This window comes from Hypanus sabinus, unplaced genomic scaffold, assembly GCF_030144855.1.
Source record: "Hypanus sabinus isolate sHypSab1 unplaced genomic scaffold, sHypSab1.hap1 scaffold_2851, whole genome shotgun sequence".
NCBI lineage: Eukaryota > Metazoa > Chordata > Chondrichthyes > Myliobatiformes > Dasyatidae > Hypanus > Hypanus sabinus.
Window position 1 is genome coordinate 1 of NW_026780994.1, and position 18634 is coordinate 18634.

The window sequence follows — 18634 nt, forward strand, 5'->3', positions numbered from 1 at the left end:
TCTTACATCCGAAGGAATAAAGACCTATCCTTGCCAACCTCTTCATAGTGCTGAAAACATCCTTGTCAATCTCTTCTGAACTTTATCCAGTTTATTCATATATTTCCTATAACAGGATGAATAGACTGTACACAGTACCCCAAGTGTTGTTTTACCAACGATTTATCTAAGGGCAACATAATGCCTCAACTCCTATATTCGTTGCCCTGGCTGAAGAAGGCCAGCATGAAAAATGGCCTTTTCACTACCCTGTCTACTTATGACACCATTTTCATCGAACTCAGCGCGGGTATTCCTAGCCTCTCTCTTCCATTACACTCCCATTTTTAAGTCCTATGCCGGCTTGACTTTCCAAATGCATTGCCGCACGTTTATCTATATGAAATCAATTTGTCACTCCTTAGCGCACGTTTCTAACGGATCAAGATCTACAATAACCTTCTTCACTATCAACAACACTTACTAATTTGGCGTAATCCACAAATTTACTGATCAAGCCTTGCGCGTTCGCATTCAAGTCATTCATATAAATTGGGAATAAGTCCCAATGTTGATCCTTGCATAAGACCACTTTCAGTTCTAAATCTGCTACTGATAAGATTCATTTTGTTGAATGACTCTCACGGGGTGATCTCAGATGTCCACCTTGAAATCTGAAGGAGATGGGTGGAAAAGTAATAGCCTTGGTCCCGCGATTGACTGGATAATTGGAACTAAGCAAGAACAAAATTAAAGGGAGTGCGTCGCAGCAAAACCAGAAAAGCCCGGTGAAAACATTGGACTTACCCATAGAGAAGCGAGGACAATGCAGCTACCAAGCAGGAACAGAGGGAATAATATTTAAAACTCTTCCATTTGTTTTCAAAAAGTAATAATCCTGGGTGCCCGAGCTGTTCAAATGAACCTTATTGAAATTCAAAGAATAGATTTTCTGAGGAGAATTTCCCGAAACTAACATAATATAAAATAAAACTAATTGCTATTGTTGTTTGTCATGAAATGGGAAAGGTCCTGGGCAAAAAAAGAACACCCGTAAATCTGCATTGAATCACAATCTGAATACTTTGAATTATCGTGTAATCTCAGAGATCGAAATATCTCAATTTACATCATAACCCAAACTAAACCATGCCGTATTATTTAATCGGCGCCTATAGAGTTTTGTTTTAATTCCTTGTGCCGTTTCCTTGTCTCAGCTCTGAGCGAAAGGTGTTGGGGGCGGGGTGGTGCTGAGGACTTAAAACTACGTCGTCTTCTGCAGTACCATTCTGTTCTGTCCGAACAGACCCCATCAGAATCGCACATTCATTCCCCCATTCCCCGCCGTCTGGATTATAAAACCTTACCTTATTAAAGCGGCACATGCAAAATGCTGGAGGAACTCAGCCGGCCAGGCAGCATTTACAGAAATGAATGAACAGTTGACCTTTCGGGCCGACAGCCTTCGGGTTGGATCAATGAAATTATATGCTATGAAATGTTGCCATTACGCAATCTCAATATAAAGTCACATTTACCTTTCTCTCTCCATATTTGATCGCCAGATTTCTACCCCGCGTTCTATTTTATCATTTAATGATTGGTGAACTTAATTTCATTTGCGTTGACTGCTTTCGACATCGGCACGCGGTTAATGGAACAGACAGTAGGTGAGGTGAAGCCCTGATCCTGCGCTTCAGTAGTTTCCGTTGTGGAGGTCGCTTAGGAGGAGCTGCTGATTCCAAATGTTGGCCATTTCTCTTTTCCACCGTCGCTGCCTGACCTGCTGAGTTTTTCCGACATTCTCTACTTGTATTTCAATTGCTGAATCATGTTTTCATACCCCTAATTAAACATGTTGCCTGCTGCCAGTCTTACCGAGAACAATCGAGTTTGAGGCCTGGGGCAGCATCAAGAAAAAAGGGAAGTGTTACAACGAAATATCCATTGTACCAGTAAGCAGTATGTTATAATTTCATCTCGTCCTGAAACCAGACAAAAACTTAAACGTTATGTTTTCCTCAGTGCCTCCTAAAGTTACATTTATGAACACCTAAAACCTAAAGGGACCCGAAGTCCCAAACCTGAACGTTTTGTTTCTAATTTAGCACCTTAGATTTCGAGCGGCTGTTCGCCTTGGGCACGGACCGGGTCAGCAACGCCTAAACTCCAGCGACGCAATGCTGGCGTAGATGTTTGTTTTCTTTGAGCCCTGACTCAACTAACACGAGCTATCTCTTTCTTATCCTTTTAGTGGAATAAATAAACAAATCGTTACTGTTGTCACTCCGTCGTGTCTATTGTCGAGGTTCGGGGGTCTGATGGAAGCAGACCCAAAGGGCCATCAATCAGCTCAGCAACGCCTGCATCATAGCACACGCACACGGAAAGAGACGGGAGAATGTCATACATGGCGACACGATCACTGTAGTTTAAATATAAAGCAATTTTTTTTTATTTACATGATTTGTAAAGACTTGCGGATAAAGAAAATATATATATCTTTTATATGATGCTTTCATACACAGCATATGACTATCAAAGTCATCTGTGGAATTCAACGTACCTACGATATCTTGCCCGACAGTATTAAAGTCTAGTCACTATTATAAATGAAGGTGTAACATCCCTTTCGTACTTTGACCAGCAAAGCAGTTGAACGACATCGATACGCCAGGAGTGGAACATTCGGCCGGTCTGAAATATGCACAGGACCGTTCCTTCCTCGGTTTAGTGATATTTCTCTTTGGCTTCTGAATTTTCCTGTGATTTTGTTATTTTCCCCCTTTTAGTCATGACGCTGTAGTCCCACACAAACGACTTGCATTTACAACCTCCTTTAGCTCGCTTTCTGGCTTCCCCGCAACCATAAACGGCCATGTCTACAATTAAAAAAGGACAACGTTGGTTTGCATTCCGAACAAGCATCATGTCAAGTGTGTTCATTGTTGGCGCTACCTGTCATGTCTATGTTATCCCATCGTTTACCTTGATCTATTCAGACAGCACAGAAACAAACGGAACTAACTGAAAATTTCAACCCGGGAAACAAGTTAACTGCATCCAAGTCCAAGCCAACCTGCATCAAGAGAGACTATTCATGTCTCATCGGGTAACACCAGGAACGAAATTCAGTCACCATTCACATTTTTGGGAGACATGAGTTGATAAAACAAATTAAGAATTCTACTTTGATTATTGATAATTAAACTCAATTAAAGTACACGAATTGCACATGTTCAAAAGAGCCACTCACTATCATTGACCATGAAATTTGAAATGTAATTTCAATTCTTGGTCGATGTTTGGTCTCTCTAAAGTATATAAATTTCTCTTTGCTTTCTTTCTATATGTTTTGTTTCTGCAAGTTTCAGGGAGACAGTTTCAACATTTGAAAGGATCGGATGTTCCGAAAAATTGATAATCTTCAAAAAGAAAAGTTGAAAACAGTTGCAAATCCATTGCCAGATCGTGAATTTCGGGTTAACAAGTTTTAAAATATGTGTATGGACGTGATAAAATTAAATTATTTTAAATGGAAAAGTGTACAAAGTTTAAGTATTCTCCGGGTTTAAGGCAAATATATTGATTATATGTCAGCCTTGCTGTGTGTCCCACTTTGTATCTACAAACGGTTTGTAACATTAAAGTGAAACAAATATATACTGCACATTTTAGAAATCAAAGAAAAATTATCTCTAATAGCTGATTAAAATTAATTTGTTCAAAGTATGTATAATGTGAAGAGGTGGTTCACATTCACAGAAACGGTCGTATTTTCTATTATTTAGAACTTCTCACCTTTTTTCTTTAGGAAAGCCTTGAAATATTGTTTTACCAAAATATTTCGTTTTCAAGGTGATTTGCAGTTTGTGGTATTACAAATGGAAAATATGCATTTCATTTAACAAGAAAGCAGTGATTTAAAGAGATACTTATAATTTCAAGTGTATTTGAAAATCTCCTCTTTGTTCCCAGATATAATGGGTAAAAAGAAAGAAAACAGATACAACAGATTTTGAAAAAAAAATAAACAGATTTTCTGTGGCCTCTGGTTTCCAAAACCATTGAAGGAAGTTTCACGAGATCTCCAATTCTTTAATCCACTGACATCCTTGGTTAACGAATAACATAGTGCAGAAGCGAAAAAGTGGGTTGATGATTATTGTTCGAATGTGATCTAAAGGAAAAGTGTCCCTTCAGAGAAAAAGTTCAAAGGATTTGTATTCCATCTTCCGCGTTTTAATATTAATTGCACGTCCATATTAAGGTGACTTGTGGTTAATTTCTAAGAAATAAAGAAATGCGTATCCTGCTTGAACAATTAGTAAGAGTTTGTATAAAATGTTTGCCTGTTTTGTCCAGATACCCCCGTTGTGGCGTAACCTATACTTCTGTTCAATTAGACGACTCTCTGTCTTTTATTTCCTGCTCCAGTTATACTAAGTGTTACAAGTTTCCATAGCTTGATAACAGATTCCCTTTACTTTCGCACACTAAGCAAAGCACCCCCTTTCTTCCGAATTTGACTTTCGTTAGACTTGCCTATAGAAATCTACTTTTTCCCCAATCACAAAGATCTTCAATAGACTCTGATAAAATGGAGCGAAGACTTTGTTTCGATTAACTAATTGTGGATGATTGTTTCTGAGTTGTCTGTTTAAAGCAACAAGCTCGATGTGCTTATCTGTTATCGTCTGGGAAAGTTTTATAAACACAAAACTGTCTGTTTATCTGAATGCATCGGACTGATTTATTGCTACTGGGCTCTGCGAGCCGATTCGTGTACATTCAGACATTAACACAACCGCGCACACATCACATAAACTCACGCACAGTGATTCACAGAATCACATATATATATACACACAGATAAATTATTCTCACAGAATTTCATGCATATATGAAACATTAATATCATGCCACAACCACAGTCACACGCATACATTGGCGCGCACACACACACACACACACACACACACACACACACACACACACACACACACACACACATATGTTGTAAACTTGTCCCTTTACACCTTTGCAGATGTAATTGAATACTTAATAAAACAAACCTTCACATAATAGCTCGCGCGTGTATATAATGCAATTCATAAACCCACAGACATACAAGAATAAACAGACGAACAGACAAATTCACACACATACAAATACAATCCTCCACAAGCCCAGGGCCGGATACACACACTTGTGTGCACGGTTTTTAAAACCTCGTGAAAAGTTCTGTGTTCTAGCAAAGGGTAGATTTTTACCAGGTTGACTGGATGAATGTAGCCGTTCTCATACTTGTCGTTGGCTAGGATCTGCCTCAGATGTGCGATGTAGCTGGAAGCCAGCCGCAGGGTGTCGAGTTTGGAGAGTTTCGTGTCCGGTGGAACCCAGGGTAGAGTGGTTTTGAGCCGTGAGAAGGCTTTGCTCAGCACCCGCATCCTGGCCCTCTCCCTGGCGTTCGCTGCGTTTCGCTGAACCTGTTTACCTTCCTGGGTCACCCCATTCAGGGGAGATTTATTGGAGCTCGTCTTGCGCCTCTTTCCTGAAGACCCCCTACCCTTTTTGGGGGACTCGTGCTCGTTGTTGGAGCTGTCTTCGTTGCTGTCGTTGGAGGTGCAGAACTCCTTGTTAGATTTCCTCTTTAATGCATCGCATTCCTCCTCCGTGCCCAGCACTTCCATTTCTTGAAGATCTTCGGCATCGCTAACGGACCCAGTGGACATGGTATCGCCACGATCTCCTGCAAGTTGAGATTAATGACCGTAAAGACACCGAAAAGGTTCGGAACGTGGCGCTTTTCAGCTGGAGTGAATTCCTCCACTTAGTTTGGTTGAAGACCCTGCGATCTGGATGCGACATCCGCAATTTATCGCACTGCGGTAGAGGCGGGTCCTGGAACAGAAGAGGAGGGCTCACTGGGTTTTGACAGACGCTGCTAGTGCGCGATTCTCAGTTGGGATACTTGTTCGGGAAACTTTACAGAAATTCGACATTTTGTGACTAGTCTATAAAACAAATCAGGAAATTCATTGGCAATTACAACTAGATGATTTAACACGAATAGATACTTAATTTATTTGCGAAGTTCAAGGTATTTATATTCTCAGCTATTTAAAGAAAATCACCACTTACTTGTTTTATGGTAATATTTTCTGTAAATATACTGTTAACTTATAAAGGAAGTCCCCCCGAATGGCTTTCTTTTACGATTTCTCGAATCAACAAACGCTTTCTGTCCAACCCTGATGGGCCCGATTCACCAGCTTCAAAAGAATTACCAGAATCGCGGAGTTCAATTATTGTATGCATTCATTTATGTGCACTGTTTCCTTTACTCCACGCAATTTGAAATAAAATATTAAACAGGCGTGTTGACATACCTTGGTAAAAGGAACTAATTGTAACCTCAAAATCAAAACACACATTCTTCAAAAACAGGTGAAATGTTCATTGGTGTTGGTATTGGTATTGGTGTTTCCGTGTTTTGCCTTTTGTCTACCTACACCACAATATCGATTACTCTTCAAAATTACCTTATCAGCCTTAACATACCCTGGGTAGTCCTACGACCACGAAAAGCCCTAACTAAGTAAGAATAAGTAAGCCCTAACTTAGTAAGCTCTAACTATGTAACACTCTTCCCTGTTCGCTCATTCGTGGTTCGAAGAATAAAATATGTCTTCGGAAACAAGTTCATCCATATTCTAGTTGAGCAAAGTGTTATTTATATTTAGGGAAATTCTGCCGTTGAACTGAAACCTTTACAACATTTCTCCAGATTGTTTGCTCTATGTTTGTCCCTTGGTTTTAAAAAAATCCCAGGCCATTCATTCAAACGGCGCCTGGAAATACTGGTTTATAGTGCGATCTGTTTTTGTTTCCAATCTCACAATTATTCCTCATCATCTTGCATCCTCCAATCTCCAAATCTCTTGATATACCTGCGTCAACAAAAAGAAAACACACACACACACACACACACACACACACACACACACACACACACACACACACACACACACACACACACACACACACACACACACACACACACACACACGCACGCTTTTGAGGAAGTAGTATGACAAGATCCTCTTTTGCCCTGCTTTAAGACGGGAGTTTAAAGTTTCTTTTGAGCCTCGGAAAACAATGGCTGATGTGCGGAAACACGGGAGATCCAAGAGACCATGCATTTTGTGCTGATTCTCCGCGTGAACGTCTAGAGCTATGAATAAAATCCGATGCTGTCTGTCCGTTATAAAGCCAACGTTCAGTCCATGCCTGGATAATCGTGCTTCCTACTTTTGTTGAAACCCTATTTTCATCACCTTCCTTTTGTATCTTCAACTTAGCTGGGACTATTCCTTCACATCTTCCTGCTGGGGGTGTGTGCCGATGAGCGCCCAGCGCATTTCTTGCCAGCATCACTGGCTTATAGAATGTAAACCAAGGAGGCAGTAAATTCTGAAAATGTAAAGACAGCCGTGCGAGATTTATGAAGTCTGTGATTCTCTGTTCTCGGACTTGTTTGTGCAGGTGGGGAGAGAAATGATTGCCCGTAGGTATGATTTATGATAGAAATGATTGATTCCGTAAATGAATAAAAGGCAGGGGATGGGAGAGATTAATGGCAATCATCAGCTAAGGTCCAGTCTCGGACCAAAGCAGTCAAACCTGAGAAAAAGAAGGATTTGGAAATATTATAAGGAGAAAATATCATGAAAAGATATTTAGAGCTGAGCTTGGAAGAATATACAGCTTACTTATATACTCAAATGGACATTTCTTGGATTAATTAAAGGATATTATTTTATATAAATGTTATAATAGTGTCAATTTTAGGCATTAAGTATCTACACGGCTTTAAACGTTTACCAACATTCTTATTATTAAAACGTTATCATCTACCTGTGATAGATGATGTCATTCAAACATATCAGTAGGGGTCTTTTTGAAACCCTGCCATGTTTCTCCCCCAGCCATTTAACTTTTCTACTTTATTAAAATTAAATCTTTGTTCTGAGAAAGGATCTTTACCGATATCGACAGGATAGAGCTGGTCGGCTCCTGTTGCTCAGAGTTGAGCCCAGCGTGAAAATAGAGCTAAGTATTTGTCCAGCTAATATAGTAAAATAACGCAGACGTTTTTTTTTGGGCGGGGGGGGGGGTGGGGGGAACAGACCACACCTGGAATAACTGTTACTCTCCGTTGTATTCTGCCATTCCTCTAACGAAGCGATGGGAATGTTGGAAGTCCCAGGACCGGGTCAGGTAGGATCGCCAGCTGCAATCTCTCGTTAATTCGTCAGGTCCTCTGGTTGTAAAGTGACAAATGGTTTACCGTTGATTGGGAATGATACGAAATTAAACAACTCAGCCCGTGTTTTCACTGAAGATATCTAGAGTCTGAAGCCTGGCGCATTTTTAAGCTAATGGGCGGCCTGTTTCCCAGCTTGAAAAGCAGAACGTTCTCTTCGGAAACGGCAGGACATTAGTGACACGTGAACTTAAATTCTCAGTGTGGCCCGAAATCGTGCTGCTTCATTACTGCACTTTGTACAAGTTAGTGACTGGCTCAGAGCCCACACTACTGCAACCAGGAGCGAGCAGAGCTGTGGCTATCGTACCCCCCCCCCCCCTTCTCTGCGCGTAGGGCCACTTATTTCATTCAGTTTAATTTGCTGTTTATAGGTTTTTATTGTCCCATTTTGCTCATGGTATACTATTCAATAATGTTTTCCTCTACTATCTTTTGCAGTCTCACTACTGCTGAAGAGGATCTCACTGGATGACAATTGCTCCTCAGATTGCCCTATGCTGGCTGGGTCTTTGCCCTTCATGTCTTAATAGCGCGACAACAGTGTCTCTTGCTACATTATCCTCATGTTTTAGATACGTTTACAAGAAGATCTTGTAATTGTCGAATGTTGCAATCTGAAACTGAACAGATCTCAGTTTCATTCCAATTGGTCTTAGCTTGCACCTCATATTGTCAGATATACCGATACTGATTCACATTTACACTAATCTCTGGAACGCATCAAAGCCGAGCATATGACACCGACTTGATTTTATAACCTTGAATTCTATTTTTACAGAGCTTTGGTCCTGAAACCTGCAGCGCGGACAGGCTCCTTCTCCCATGATAGCAGCATAAGACGGTATGCTATAGGGGCAGAATTAGGCCGTTCGGTCCCTCGAGCCTGCGCCACCACTCTTTCATGGCTGATTTATTATTCCTCTCAAGCCCATTCTCCTGCCTTCTCCCCGTAACCTTTGCCGCCTTGACTAATCAAGAACCTATCAACCTCCGCTTTAAATATACTCAATGACTTGGCCTCCACTGTCTTCTGCAGCAATGAATTCGACTGATTCACTGCCCACTGACCAAAGAAATCCCTCCTCATCTCTGTTCTAAATGGACATCCCTCTATTTTGAGGATGTGCCCTCAGGCCCTAGACTCCCCACTATAGGAAACAGCCTCTCCATATCCACTCTGTCTAGGTTTTTTAATATTGGAGAGGTTTCAATGAGATCATCCCCACCCCCCCAGTCTTCTGAACTCCAGCCAGTAGTGGCCCAGTGCCAACAAATGCTCCTCATATGTTAACCCTTTCATTCCTGGAGTTATTCTCGTGAACGTCCTCTAGAACTTCTCCGATGCCAGCCCAAATCTGCTCTCGATATTCCAAGTTCGGTCTGTCCAATGCCGTATAAAATGCCCTGGAAATCACATACGCCGCTGCCTAACTTATTGATCTTATCCGGTATTGCAATAATTCGTTTTACACGGCACGTGACCAAATCATCGCGGCTCACAGGCCGCAGAAGACAAATGTAACAAACATGAGAAAATCTGCAAATGTTGGAAACCCAAAACAACACACACAAAATGCTGGAGGAACTCAGCACGCTAGACAACATCTGCGGAAAACAGTAAACAGTCCACTTCGGGCCTTCAATTTCGAATTTCACAGTTGTCAGTGAAATACGATAACTTGATGTGTTTTCGTATCCTGAACCATGTGCCTGAACCCATGAAGATTCGTTTGTTCAGCCAATCTATTGAGTTCATCGCGCAGTTTAGTCATTTTGAATAGGTGACTGTCTGGCTGCTTGGATCGTTAATGATTATTAGGGACTGGGGAGGCAATGGGAAAGGACCAGTAAGGTACTCAGAGGCGTTGGCAAGTCGTGGTAAATCATCATTGGAAACGGTCATTCCGTTGGCAGCTGTTGAACAGTCCTTAGTATGATAGGCTCAAACCTAGTCCGTTTAGTGAATTAATATTAAGCCTTTAGTTACATGGGTAAGAAACCTTGGCCAATTTTGACGAAAAAAATTGACCTGTTCTAATATTAGGTCAGATGCCCTAATGAAGCTGTCTCAAAAATGTCCTTAAACGTGTATAAATAAAAATACCGTAAATAAAACCGCTGCAATGAAGTCCAATTTCAATGGCAAGATACCATGATGTTTTCAAACCACATGTTTGATGTGTGATACCTTCATCAAGAAAATTAAGAAAATGATTAATCTGATCGTCAGACTTATAACCTCAGGATCACATACAAGTCTAAATGTAGATTAGATGGAATAATCAGTATCAAGACTGACTATCTGCCAGATATGTGATCAATGAGCCATTGACATATTTTCTGAAAAGATCGTCCTTAGAAATACCTCTTTCAGATTATCCCAGTGTTATTTTAAATGAACACCGATAATTTGGCACAATCTAGGTAGGAATATTGTATTCTAAAGAAAGATAATTGCTTTATTAAAAATTTAAGCACTGTGGAAGAGGGATTTAAGTCTAAAGCTGCCATATCAGGAGGAATAATCGTACTCCTTTGCTTAAAAAACACATCATGTAACAGCTGGCAAATATATCACACACTCAAGTCCACAACAAATTTATCACTCGATCATTTTAGTTTAATTCTCTGGGTTCACCACTTCATAAAAACTGAATATTTTACTTAAGGGATAAGATAAAGTGACACTACGGAGGTTAAGTCAACCATTTAGACATAAAAGATTAAGTAGATTGCATGCATTGCTGGCTAAAAATATGCATAATTTCTCCTTTGTACAAGGAAGTTAATGATCACTGGCATGAAAAACTTGCATTTACACAATGCTGTTCATACTCTTTCCTTTAGATTCAGGGGCCAGAAACCTCTGAAGTGCAAACTGTGCAAGAACTGACTAGCAACCATAATGTTTCTTTTGGTCCATTCCTCTCACTGATGAGCCCAACTACCCTCCATAATATTCTGGCATGGTATCGTAACCCTTACATGCTCCAATTTCCTTATTGAAGGTTTACAGACAAAGAAAATAATGGAGGAAGGAGAAACAGTGGAAAGTTGAAACAATATCAAAATGGATGGCTTACAATAAAAATGGCCAGTTCTGCTGAAGACAGAGAAATGAGTTACCTGAAGTTGTAGAAGTTAATGTCTGAAGTCTAAATGGCTGCAATGTAGCACGTGTGTTCAGTCTTCAGGAACAAATCAAGTCTCCTTATTGCCTGCCACATAATTTATCATCCCAGATTCAGTGTTGTTTCTCAAGCCCACATTGGTCACTGTCACTGGAGTGCAGGAAGTCATAGAGGTCAGAGTGAGAATGTGATAGAAAATTTAATGGCAGACAACTAGGACTTCTGACTCACTCCCACAAACTAAATGGGGGTGCTTCACAAAGTGGTCATTCAATGTGGGGGTAACACATTATGATCACAAAATACAACATACTAGACTGGAATAAGTACAAGTCAGTCACTATTTCACCTGGAAATACTACCCTCATTTCTTTCCCTATTTCTTTTCTGTCTAAATGCTCTCATTAACTTATTGACAGATGATCCCTATAACTTATTCCCATAGCAATTCAAGCCTACCAGAAATATTCAATTTCTCTTCTTTGTCTCACCACTGACTCATCTGCAATTTAAAACAAACTTGATCTTTCTCTTTTGCAATCTGACTAAAGGACTATGACCTGAAATCTCAATTGTACTATCAAGGTCAGAGCGGCAACCCTTATCTGTTATCTGTTTCTATATGAATGGCTATGTTCTGAAAGGGAGAGATCTCTGTCAATGGAGCGGTTCCAGGTAATTTCAACATAGCATGAGACTCCATGCTTCCTGGAGATTGTCCAGCTGCTGGATATACCAGGGGTCCCTGACCAAAGTAAAAAGGTAACATGGGAGAATAATCGCTGATGCATAGGTAATATGTGAGTCTATCTGAAGTATTTATCCCCTGCTCTGAAGATAGTCAATCATAATGCAATATACACAACACCTGCAGTGACTTCATGGTAACTTGTCACCCCTCATCGACTGAGTCCAGTCAGTAAACATTATCAGGCTATACATATACACATTTTATCAATTATTGCAGATACACTGGAATGATCAGGAGTGTGGTTGCTGCTTTCTCTTGTCACATTATTCCTTGTAATTGTTTAGTTAACTTCAGACTGGGAAATAAACCAAAGAACAGTTCTTTAAAAAAAATTAAATATACTTGCAATGAGTACAGCAAAGCTCTCCCACTTCTATTGATATACTCAAAAACATATTTTCCAGCAAATAAATTCAGCACCATCATTAACAACTTCATTGTGAACACATCTTTCAAATAACAAGTGATTTTATTTTACAGTCTCAGTTCTTTTTGGTTTCCATTATACTTACAAGCATGTTAGTTTTATGCTTGGGTCGAAAGGTACAATAAGGATAAAAACTTTCTTAGGCAGCCTTGTTGTCATATATAACCAAAGACCACTGATTTGTAGCTTTGTGTCTATAAAGCTAAACTTTCTCCAAAAGTAGTTAATCACCCCTTTGAAGTTAATGGTTTTAGTGGATTTTTGATTAAACTGCTCTAGTTTGTTTCAATGTTGTCCACAGCAGACTTCTGCAGTTTGTTTATTTTTCATTTTCTGATTCTGTAATCCAACAAACAGTTAGCTTAACTTCAAAACACAGTCCCTTTGAAAAAGCATACAGTTTCAGTGTGGGGTCCCAATGGTGCATCAATAACGTATTTCTCTGGATGTCATGGGTGACATTTTATATTTTCACCTTTGGGATCTGGGTTCAAATCCAGTACCAACTAATGGGATGGATGCGTTTGCAATCTATTTATGTGATGTAAGTGTGGGCAGTTTTAGCCCTGTTTATAATGTGCACTGGCCTATAGGTCAGAACGGCCCTACATTTGCTGCTAATTGCTAACGTCAGGGTGACTAATATGAAAATGTTACCTCATGCTGTTTAAAGTGATCTTCGTTGATGGGTTCAAACACTTAGCAATTAGCTCAGACAGTTCTGCTCCGATTCTTACTGGTTTAAACCTGGCCTTGAAGTGGCTAATGTTGCCTAAAATGGAAAATGTTTATTTGCCAGTACTAGCATCCATCATCTTGAAGAGCAAAAATTTAAGGAGAAGCATATTCTCCCACATAAGCAAAGAAGTTTTGATCTTACACCGCTACATATAATGATATCTGATCTTTGTACATTTTAAAGTAATATTCGTGAATTTGCCATGTTAATTAGAAATACGATCCATTAATAATTTAAACTTCAAATGAATGCTTCATTTGCTTTGAGATCAAATGTATGACATGATATCATTATTGCAAATTTAGGAAGGGCTGGGAAGGACACAAGTACACTTTAATTGAGCATTTATGACTGATTCATTAATGGCAAATGAATAAACATAAATAATGCTATAACACTTTGGAGAGCAGAACTATTGCAGCATTAATCCTTAGCTTATCCTGAACTGAAAACTTCTGTAATTTCAGGATACTCAAATAGCCTGGTTTATGTTTAAGGCTGAATTACCATGGAATCTGAGAGTCAAGATAAGCTCTTCAACCATATAACATGTTTGCTCACTGATCATTAAAATGTGCATAGATTACATGAGCAATATGACACAGTACCACTGTTAATTGCTTTCTGACTATTTTGTCTCTACTTAATAACAAATTACCACTATTGATTTCCTTCTTCTAGTTCTCCATTTTAAATTTTAACAAAAAAGAAGCCTCATTGAGAGGTTTAACTTTAAAAATTGTATCTGTTCATTCAGCTACCATCCTGACATTGATCTTCTTATGTCTAATGATTCATCCTACCATCCTACATTCACTTCACTTGCCATCTGCCTTCTTCCTATACTGAGTTCAATAAAAATTACTCCAATTACAGATTGCCTTCTGCACTCTCAGTAACCTTTCATGCCAACACCTACTTTTCCTTGGCCAAATATTTTCTGGTATCATTGATGGCAATTTGGCTCAGAATCCAGCCCCAAGCCTCACCTCTCCTCCCTTCACAAGATGTGCTCGTTCTGTTCTGTCTAAGAGTTGCCTTATTTCCAAGGTATATTGGACTCTTTCTTGTTCACCTATCACTCAAACCAATGTACTGATGATGCTATAGCTTCGGCTCTCCACTCCATCCTGTCCTACCTTGAAAATGATGCCTCACATACCAGGTTATTGTTCATCAATTTTAACTCAGCGTTTAACAAGATCATCCTTCGGAGGCTGGTGGGTAAACCTTCCTCACTGGGACTCAAGTCTCTTCTCTGTAACTGGATCTTGGACTTCTTGGTGGAAAGACCCCTTTCTTTCAACCTATCTTGCTGAGCACTGGTGCCCCCAGAGCTGTGTGCTCAACCCACTCATGTCTGCACTGCCAAATTCAACTCAAACTACCTCATCAAGTTCTCTGATGATACACCAGTAGTTAACCTCATCAGCAACGATGAAGAGTCTGCATACAGGGAGGTTATCAAATGGTGTGAGAACAGCAACTTGAATCTCAAAATGGACGAGACAAAAGCAATGATTGTGGACATCAGAAAAAACACAGGTTAACCACACTCCATTGCATATCAGTGGCTCTGCCATGGAGAGAGTGAAGAGCACAAAGTTCCTTAGTGTTCACATAATTGATGATTTAACCTGGGCCCACAGCACCTTGTCATCTAGTCAAGAAGACACAACAGCATCCATATTTTCTGAGGTATCGAGCATCCAAAGCTCCCTGTACCCATTCTTACAGCTTTCTACAGGAGCAGAATCGAGAATGTCCTGTCTGGCTGTATCATAGCGTGGTACAGAAACTGCAAGGCATTGGACCACAAGAACCTACACAGGACAGTAAAAACTGCCAAGAAGATCACCAGTGTCTCCCTCCCCCTATTTGTGACATTTACCGGGAGCATTGTACACAAAGGGCCTGAGGCACTGTTAGGGATCCCTACCACCCATCCCACAATCTATTTAACCCACTACCATTAGGAAGCAGGTATAGGAGCATCAAGACTAGGGCTGCCTGACTGGATAATAGCATCTTCCCCCAGGCTGCAAGACTAATGAATAGGAAACACAAAGTACACTGCAGATGCTGTGGTCAAATCAACACGTTCAAACAAGCTGGATGAACTCAGCAGGGGGTTGGGGGTGACCCTCTCCCAACCTTCTTTATAGGGCCCCTGCCCCCCCTTCTTCTTCAGTCCTGACGGAGGGTCTCAGCCTGAAACATTGACTGTTCATTTCAACGGATGCTGCCCGACCTGCTGAGACTAATGAATACCCTGCCACCACCGAGGTCGCATCACTAGGACTGAGTGCTGTTTACTGTTAACTGCTTACCTGTGCTGCACACTACATACACTTTGAAATTTCTGTTATATGTTATTGACTTATTTATGGTAGTAATTTGTTTTGTGTGCTCTGTGTGATATATGTTTGGTGGGTGCACCGTGGCTCAGAGGAAAGTTATTTCGTTTGATTGTATAAATGTACAGTCAGGTGACAATGAACCTGAACTTGAACCTGAACTTTTCAAATATTCCATCACAATACTGCTCTGCGCCCATTTCTGTTTAATTCCCTCATTTTGTTTAGAGCATCCAAGGCTGTCATGGTAATCAGCATCATCAATGGTTACCACAAATGTGGTAAACTAACTTTGACTATCTTCTTCAGACTCTTCACAGCTCTGCTGTTTATCCTCTTTTTGGTTTCTTTTCCACATTCTGCCTCTAAGACCTACTTCTTCTTATTTCAGATCCTACTTATCCAAACTCAGCCAACAAAACTTTGACACTGACTTTCCTGCTTGCTCTATCCTTGTCCCTATATTTCCCCATACTACAGCCTGACTGTATTATTCACAGACGCTAGATAGCTTTAGTATACCAAGTTACCCTGAAAATATCAGGATGAATGAGATTGCAAATGCTGGAATCTGGAGCAAAAAGCAAACTGATGAAGGAACTTGGTGGACCAGGCAGCATCTGCAAAGGGAATTGAACAGATCTGCATCCAGATGAAGGAGCTCAACCCAAAATGTTGACAGTCCATTTCCCTCTACACTTGCTGCCTGACCAGCTGAATTCCTTCAGCACTTTTTTTCTTACCCTGAAAATATCCAGATCTGCTCTCCACCACCTTTCACACCAGGATCGCAATGATCCACTATTTTGGAATTCTTGAAAACAAGTTATGGATTTCCACGAACAATATTTACTTAATTATCATCACCCCAAATGAAGCCAATATATTTGATGCCCTCTGATGCTTTCTAATCTATCTCATTGATCCCCCCTTCTTCTGAAACTGAATGAATAGATACATACAATCCTTATTCTGGTTTAGCTTGAGCCAAATTTCAAAGTCGACATTGTCTCTAACTTCCCAGCATTATCTGCTCCCATCCTTACTTCACTTTTACGACCCCTCTTGAGCGTTCATATTTGATGATGTCACCTTCTGATCAGCTTTCTGGTTTCCCTCAGACTTGTGCTGCTATTCTTTCAAAATCCAACAACTTACATTTTAGAATCCCCTGTGAAACTGTCTCTGAAATTCTGAACTCTCTTCATATTCTCCATCACTGACCAAAAATGAAATAAAAGCCTCCAACATATTGACAGTAGTTTATTGCTTCAGTAGGAATGAATCTCCTTATATTGTATCATACTGCATGCTTCTTCAGTGTGATCAATAATACCTCATCTGTTAAAGAGACATATTTCCTGAACATAAATTAAAAATATGGAAGAACTGAAGTAGGTATCAATCACCCAATACAGCAATGTGTTTGGATAATCTCAACACATGGGAAAGATAGCAAATGAAAATAATGCTCATTGTCTACTATAATTTCTTATACTTCATTAATCTCTGGTGTTGAATTTTCCATACATTCGTACATCACTGCTCTCCAATGTTCATTTTGCACCGATCACCATAAAGACAATAATTTTTAAATACTCTCCAAATTCAAAATACCTCTATGATATCACTTGTGGAATTATAATTTCTAGATCTTCTAGAAAGGGCCAAAGGATTCCTCTGTAGACAAGCAACAAGAAAAGTCAAGAGAGGAGTGGCAATGACAAACATGAGAATTCTGTTTACCACTGAAGCCATCATCTTCTTTAGGTACATAAGAGAACACATAAATATTATTATTATAACTATAAGCATGTGAGGGGAAAACAGTGTATGTCACATCAGGATCTGAATAATGGTCTATTAATCTTGAATCTATAAATGATACAATATTTTCATTATTGGATTTTGTAATGTGTTATGCTATTTATATTTCTCCCTTTTTACTCTTTGAAAGGGCAAATAAAAATATAGCTGCACAAATCCCAGCAGCATCTGCTGACTCTGTGATCTCTGCGTTGGAGGTCGAAGTCAGAACGTCTTTCAGGAGTGTTAGTCTTCTCAAGGTGTCTGACCCAAATGGTGTACCTCATAGAGCAGGGAAAATCTGTGACAAACAACTACTGGGAGTGTTCAAGGACATCTTCGATCTTTCACTGCTGCAGACGGAGGTTCCAAGCTGGGTCAAGGGTGACAATCATACAAGTGCTCAAGAAGAGCAGGGTGAGTTGCCTCAACAAATTACCACTCAGTTGCACCCACATCTACTGTGCTGAGGTGCCTTGAGAGTTTGGTCATGGCTAGAATCAACTCCTGTCTAAGCAATGGGCTTTACCTGCTGCAATTTGCCTATTGCCACTGTAGGTCCACAGAAGATGCAATCTCACTAGATCATCCCTGCATAATAACAGTACCTATGTGGGCTGTTGCTTATCAATTACAGCTCTGTGTTCAACAGCATCATACCCTTAGATCTAATCAAGAAGCTCCAAAATCTGGGCTTCTGTATCTCCCTCTGCAAATGGATCCGTCACTTGCTCACTGTGACACCACAATCAGTGTGGATCAGAAACAACATTTCCTCCTCACTGTCACACCTCAGGAATATGTGCTTAGCCCACTGCTCTGCTGTCCCTACACCCACAATTGTGTGGCTAGGCACAGCTCAAAGCCCATTTGCTGACAACACAACTATTGTTAGTTGAATCTCAGAGGTGACAAGGATCTATACAGGAGTGAGATACACCAGCTGGTTTAATGCTGTTACAACGACAACTTTGCACTCTATGTCAGTAAGACCAAGGAATTGATTGTGGACTTCAAGGACACAGACCAGTCCTCATCAATAGACCGGCAGTGGAAATGGAGAGTATTTTCAAATTCCTGGATGTCAACATTTCTAAATATTTATCCTGGGC

The 18634-nt window shown here is 40.2% G+C and overlaps 1 protein-coding gene across 1 annotated transcript; it reads right to left on the minus strand.

Moving 5' to 3' along the window:
• Positions 1 to 2405: 2405 nt before the first annotated feature.
• Positions 2406 to 5856, minus strand: LOC132388250 (transcription factor 21-like). Its single transcript, XM_059960592.1, has 2 exons — positions 5253 to 5856; positions 2406 to 2861 (listed from the first exon to the last, which is right to left on the minus strand). The coding sequence occupies exons 1-2, from the start codon at positions 5712 to 5714 to the stop codon at positions 2772 to 2774; spliced, it is 552 nt and encodes a 183-aa protein (XP_059816575.1). The 5' UTR covers positions 5715 to 5856; the 3' UTR covers positions 2406 to 2771.
• Positions 5857 to 18634: the final 12778 nt, after the last annotated feature.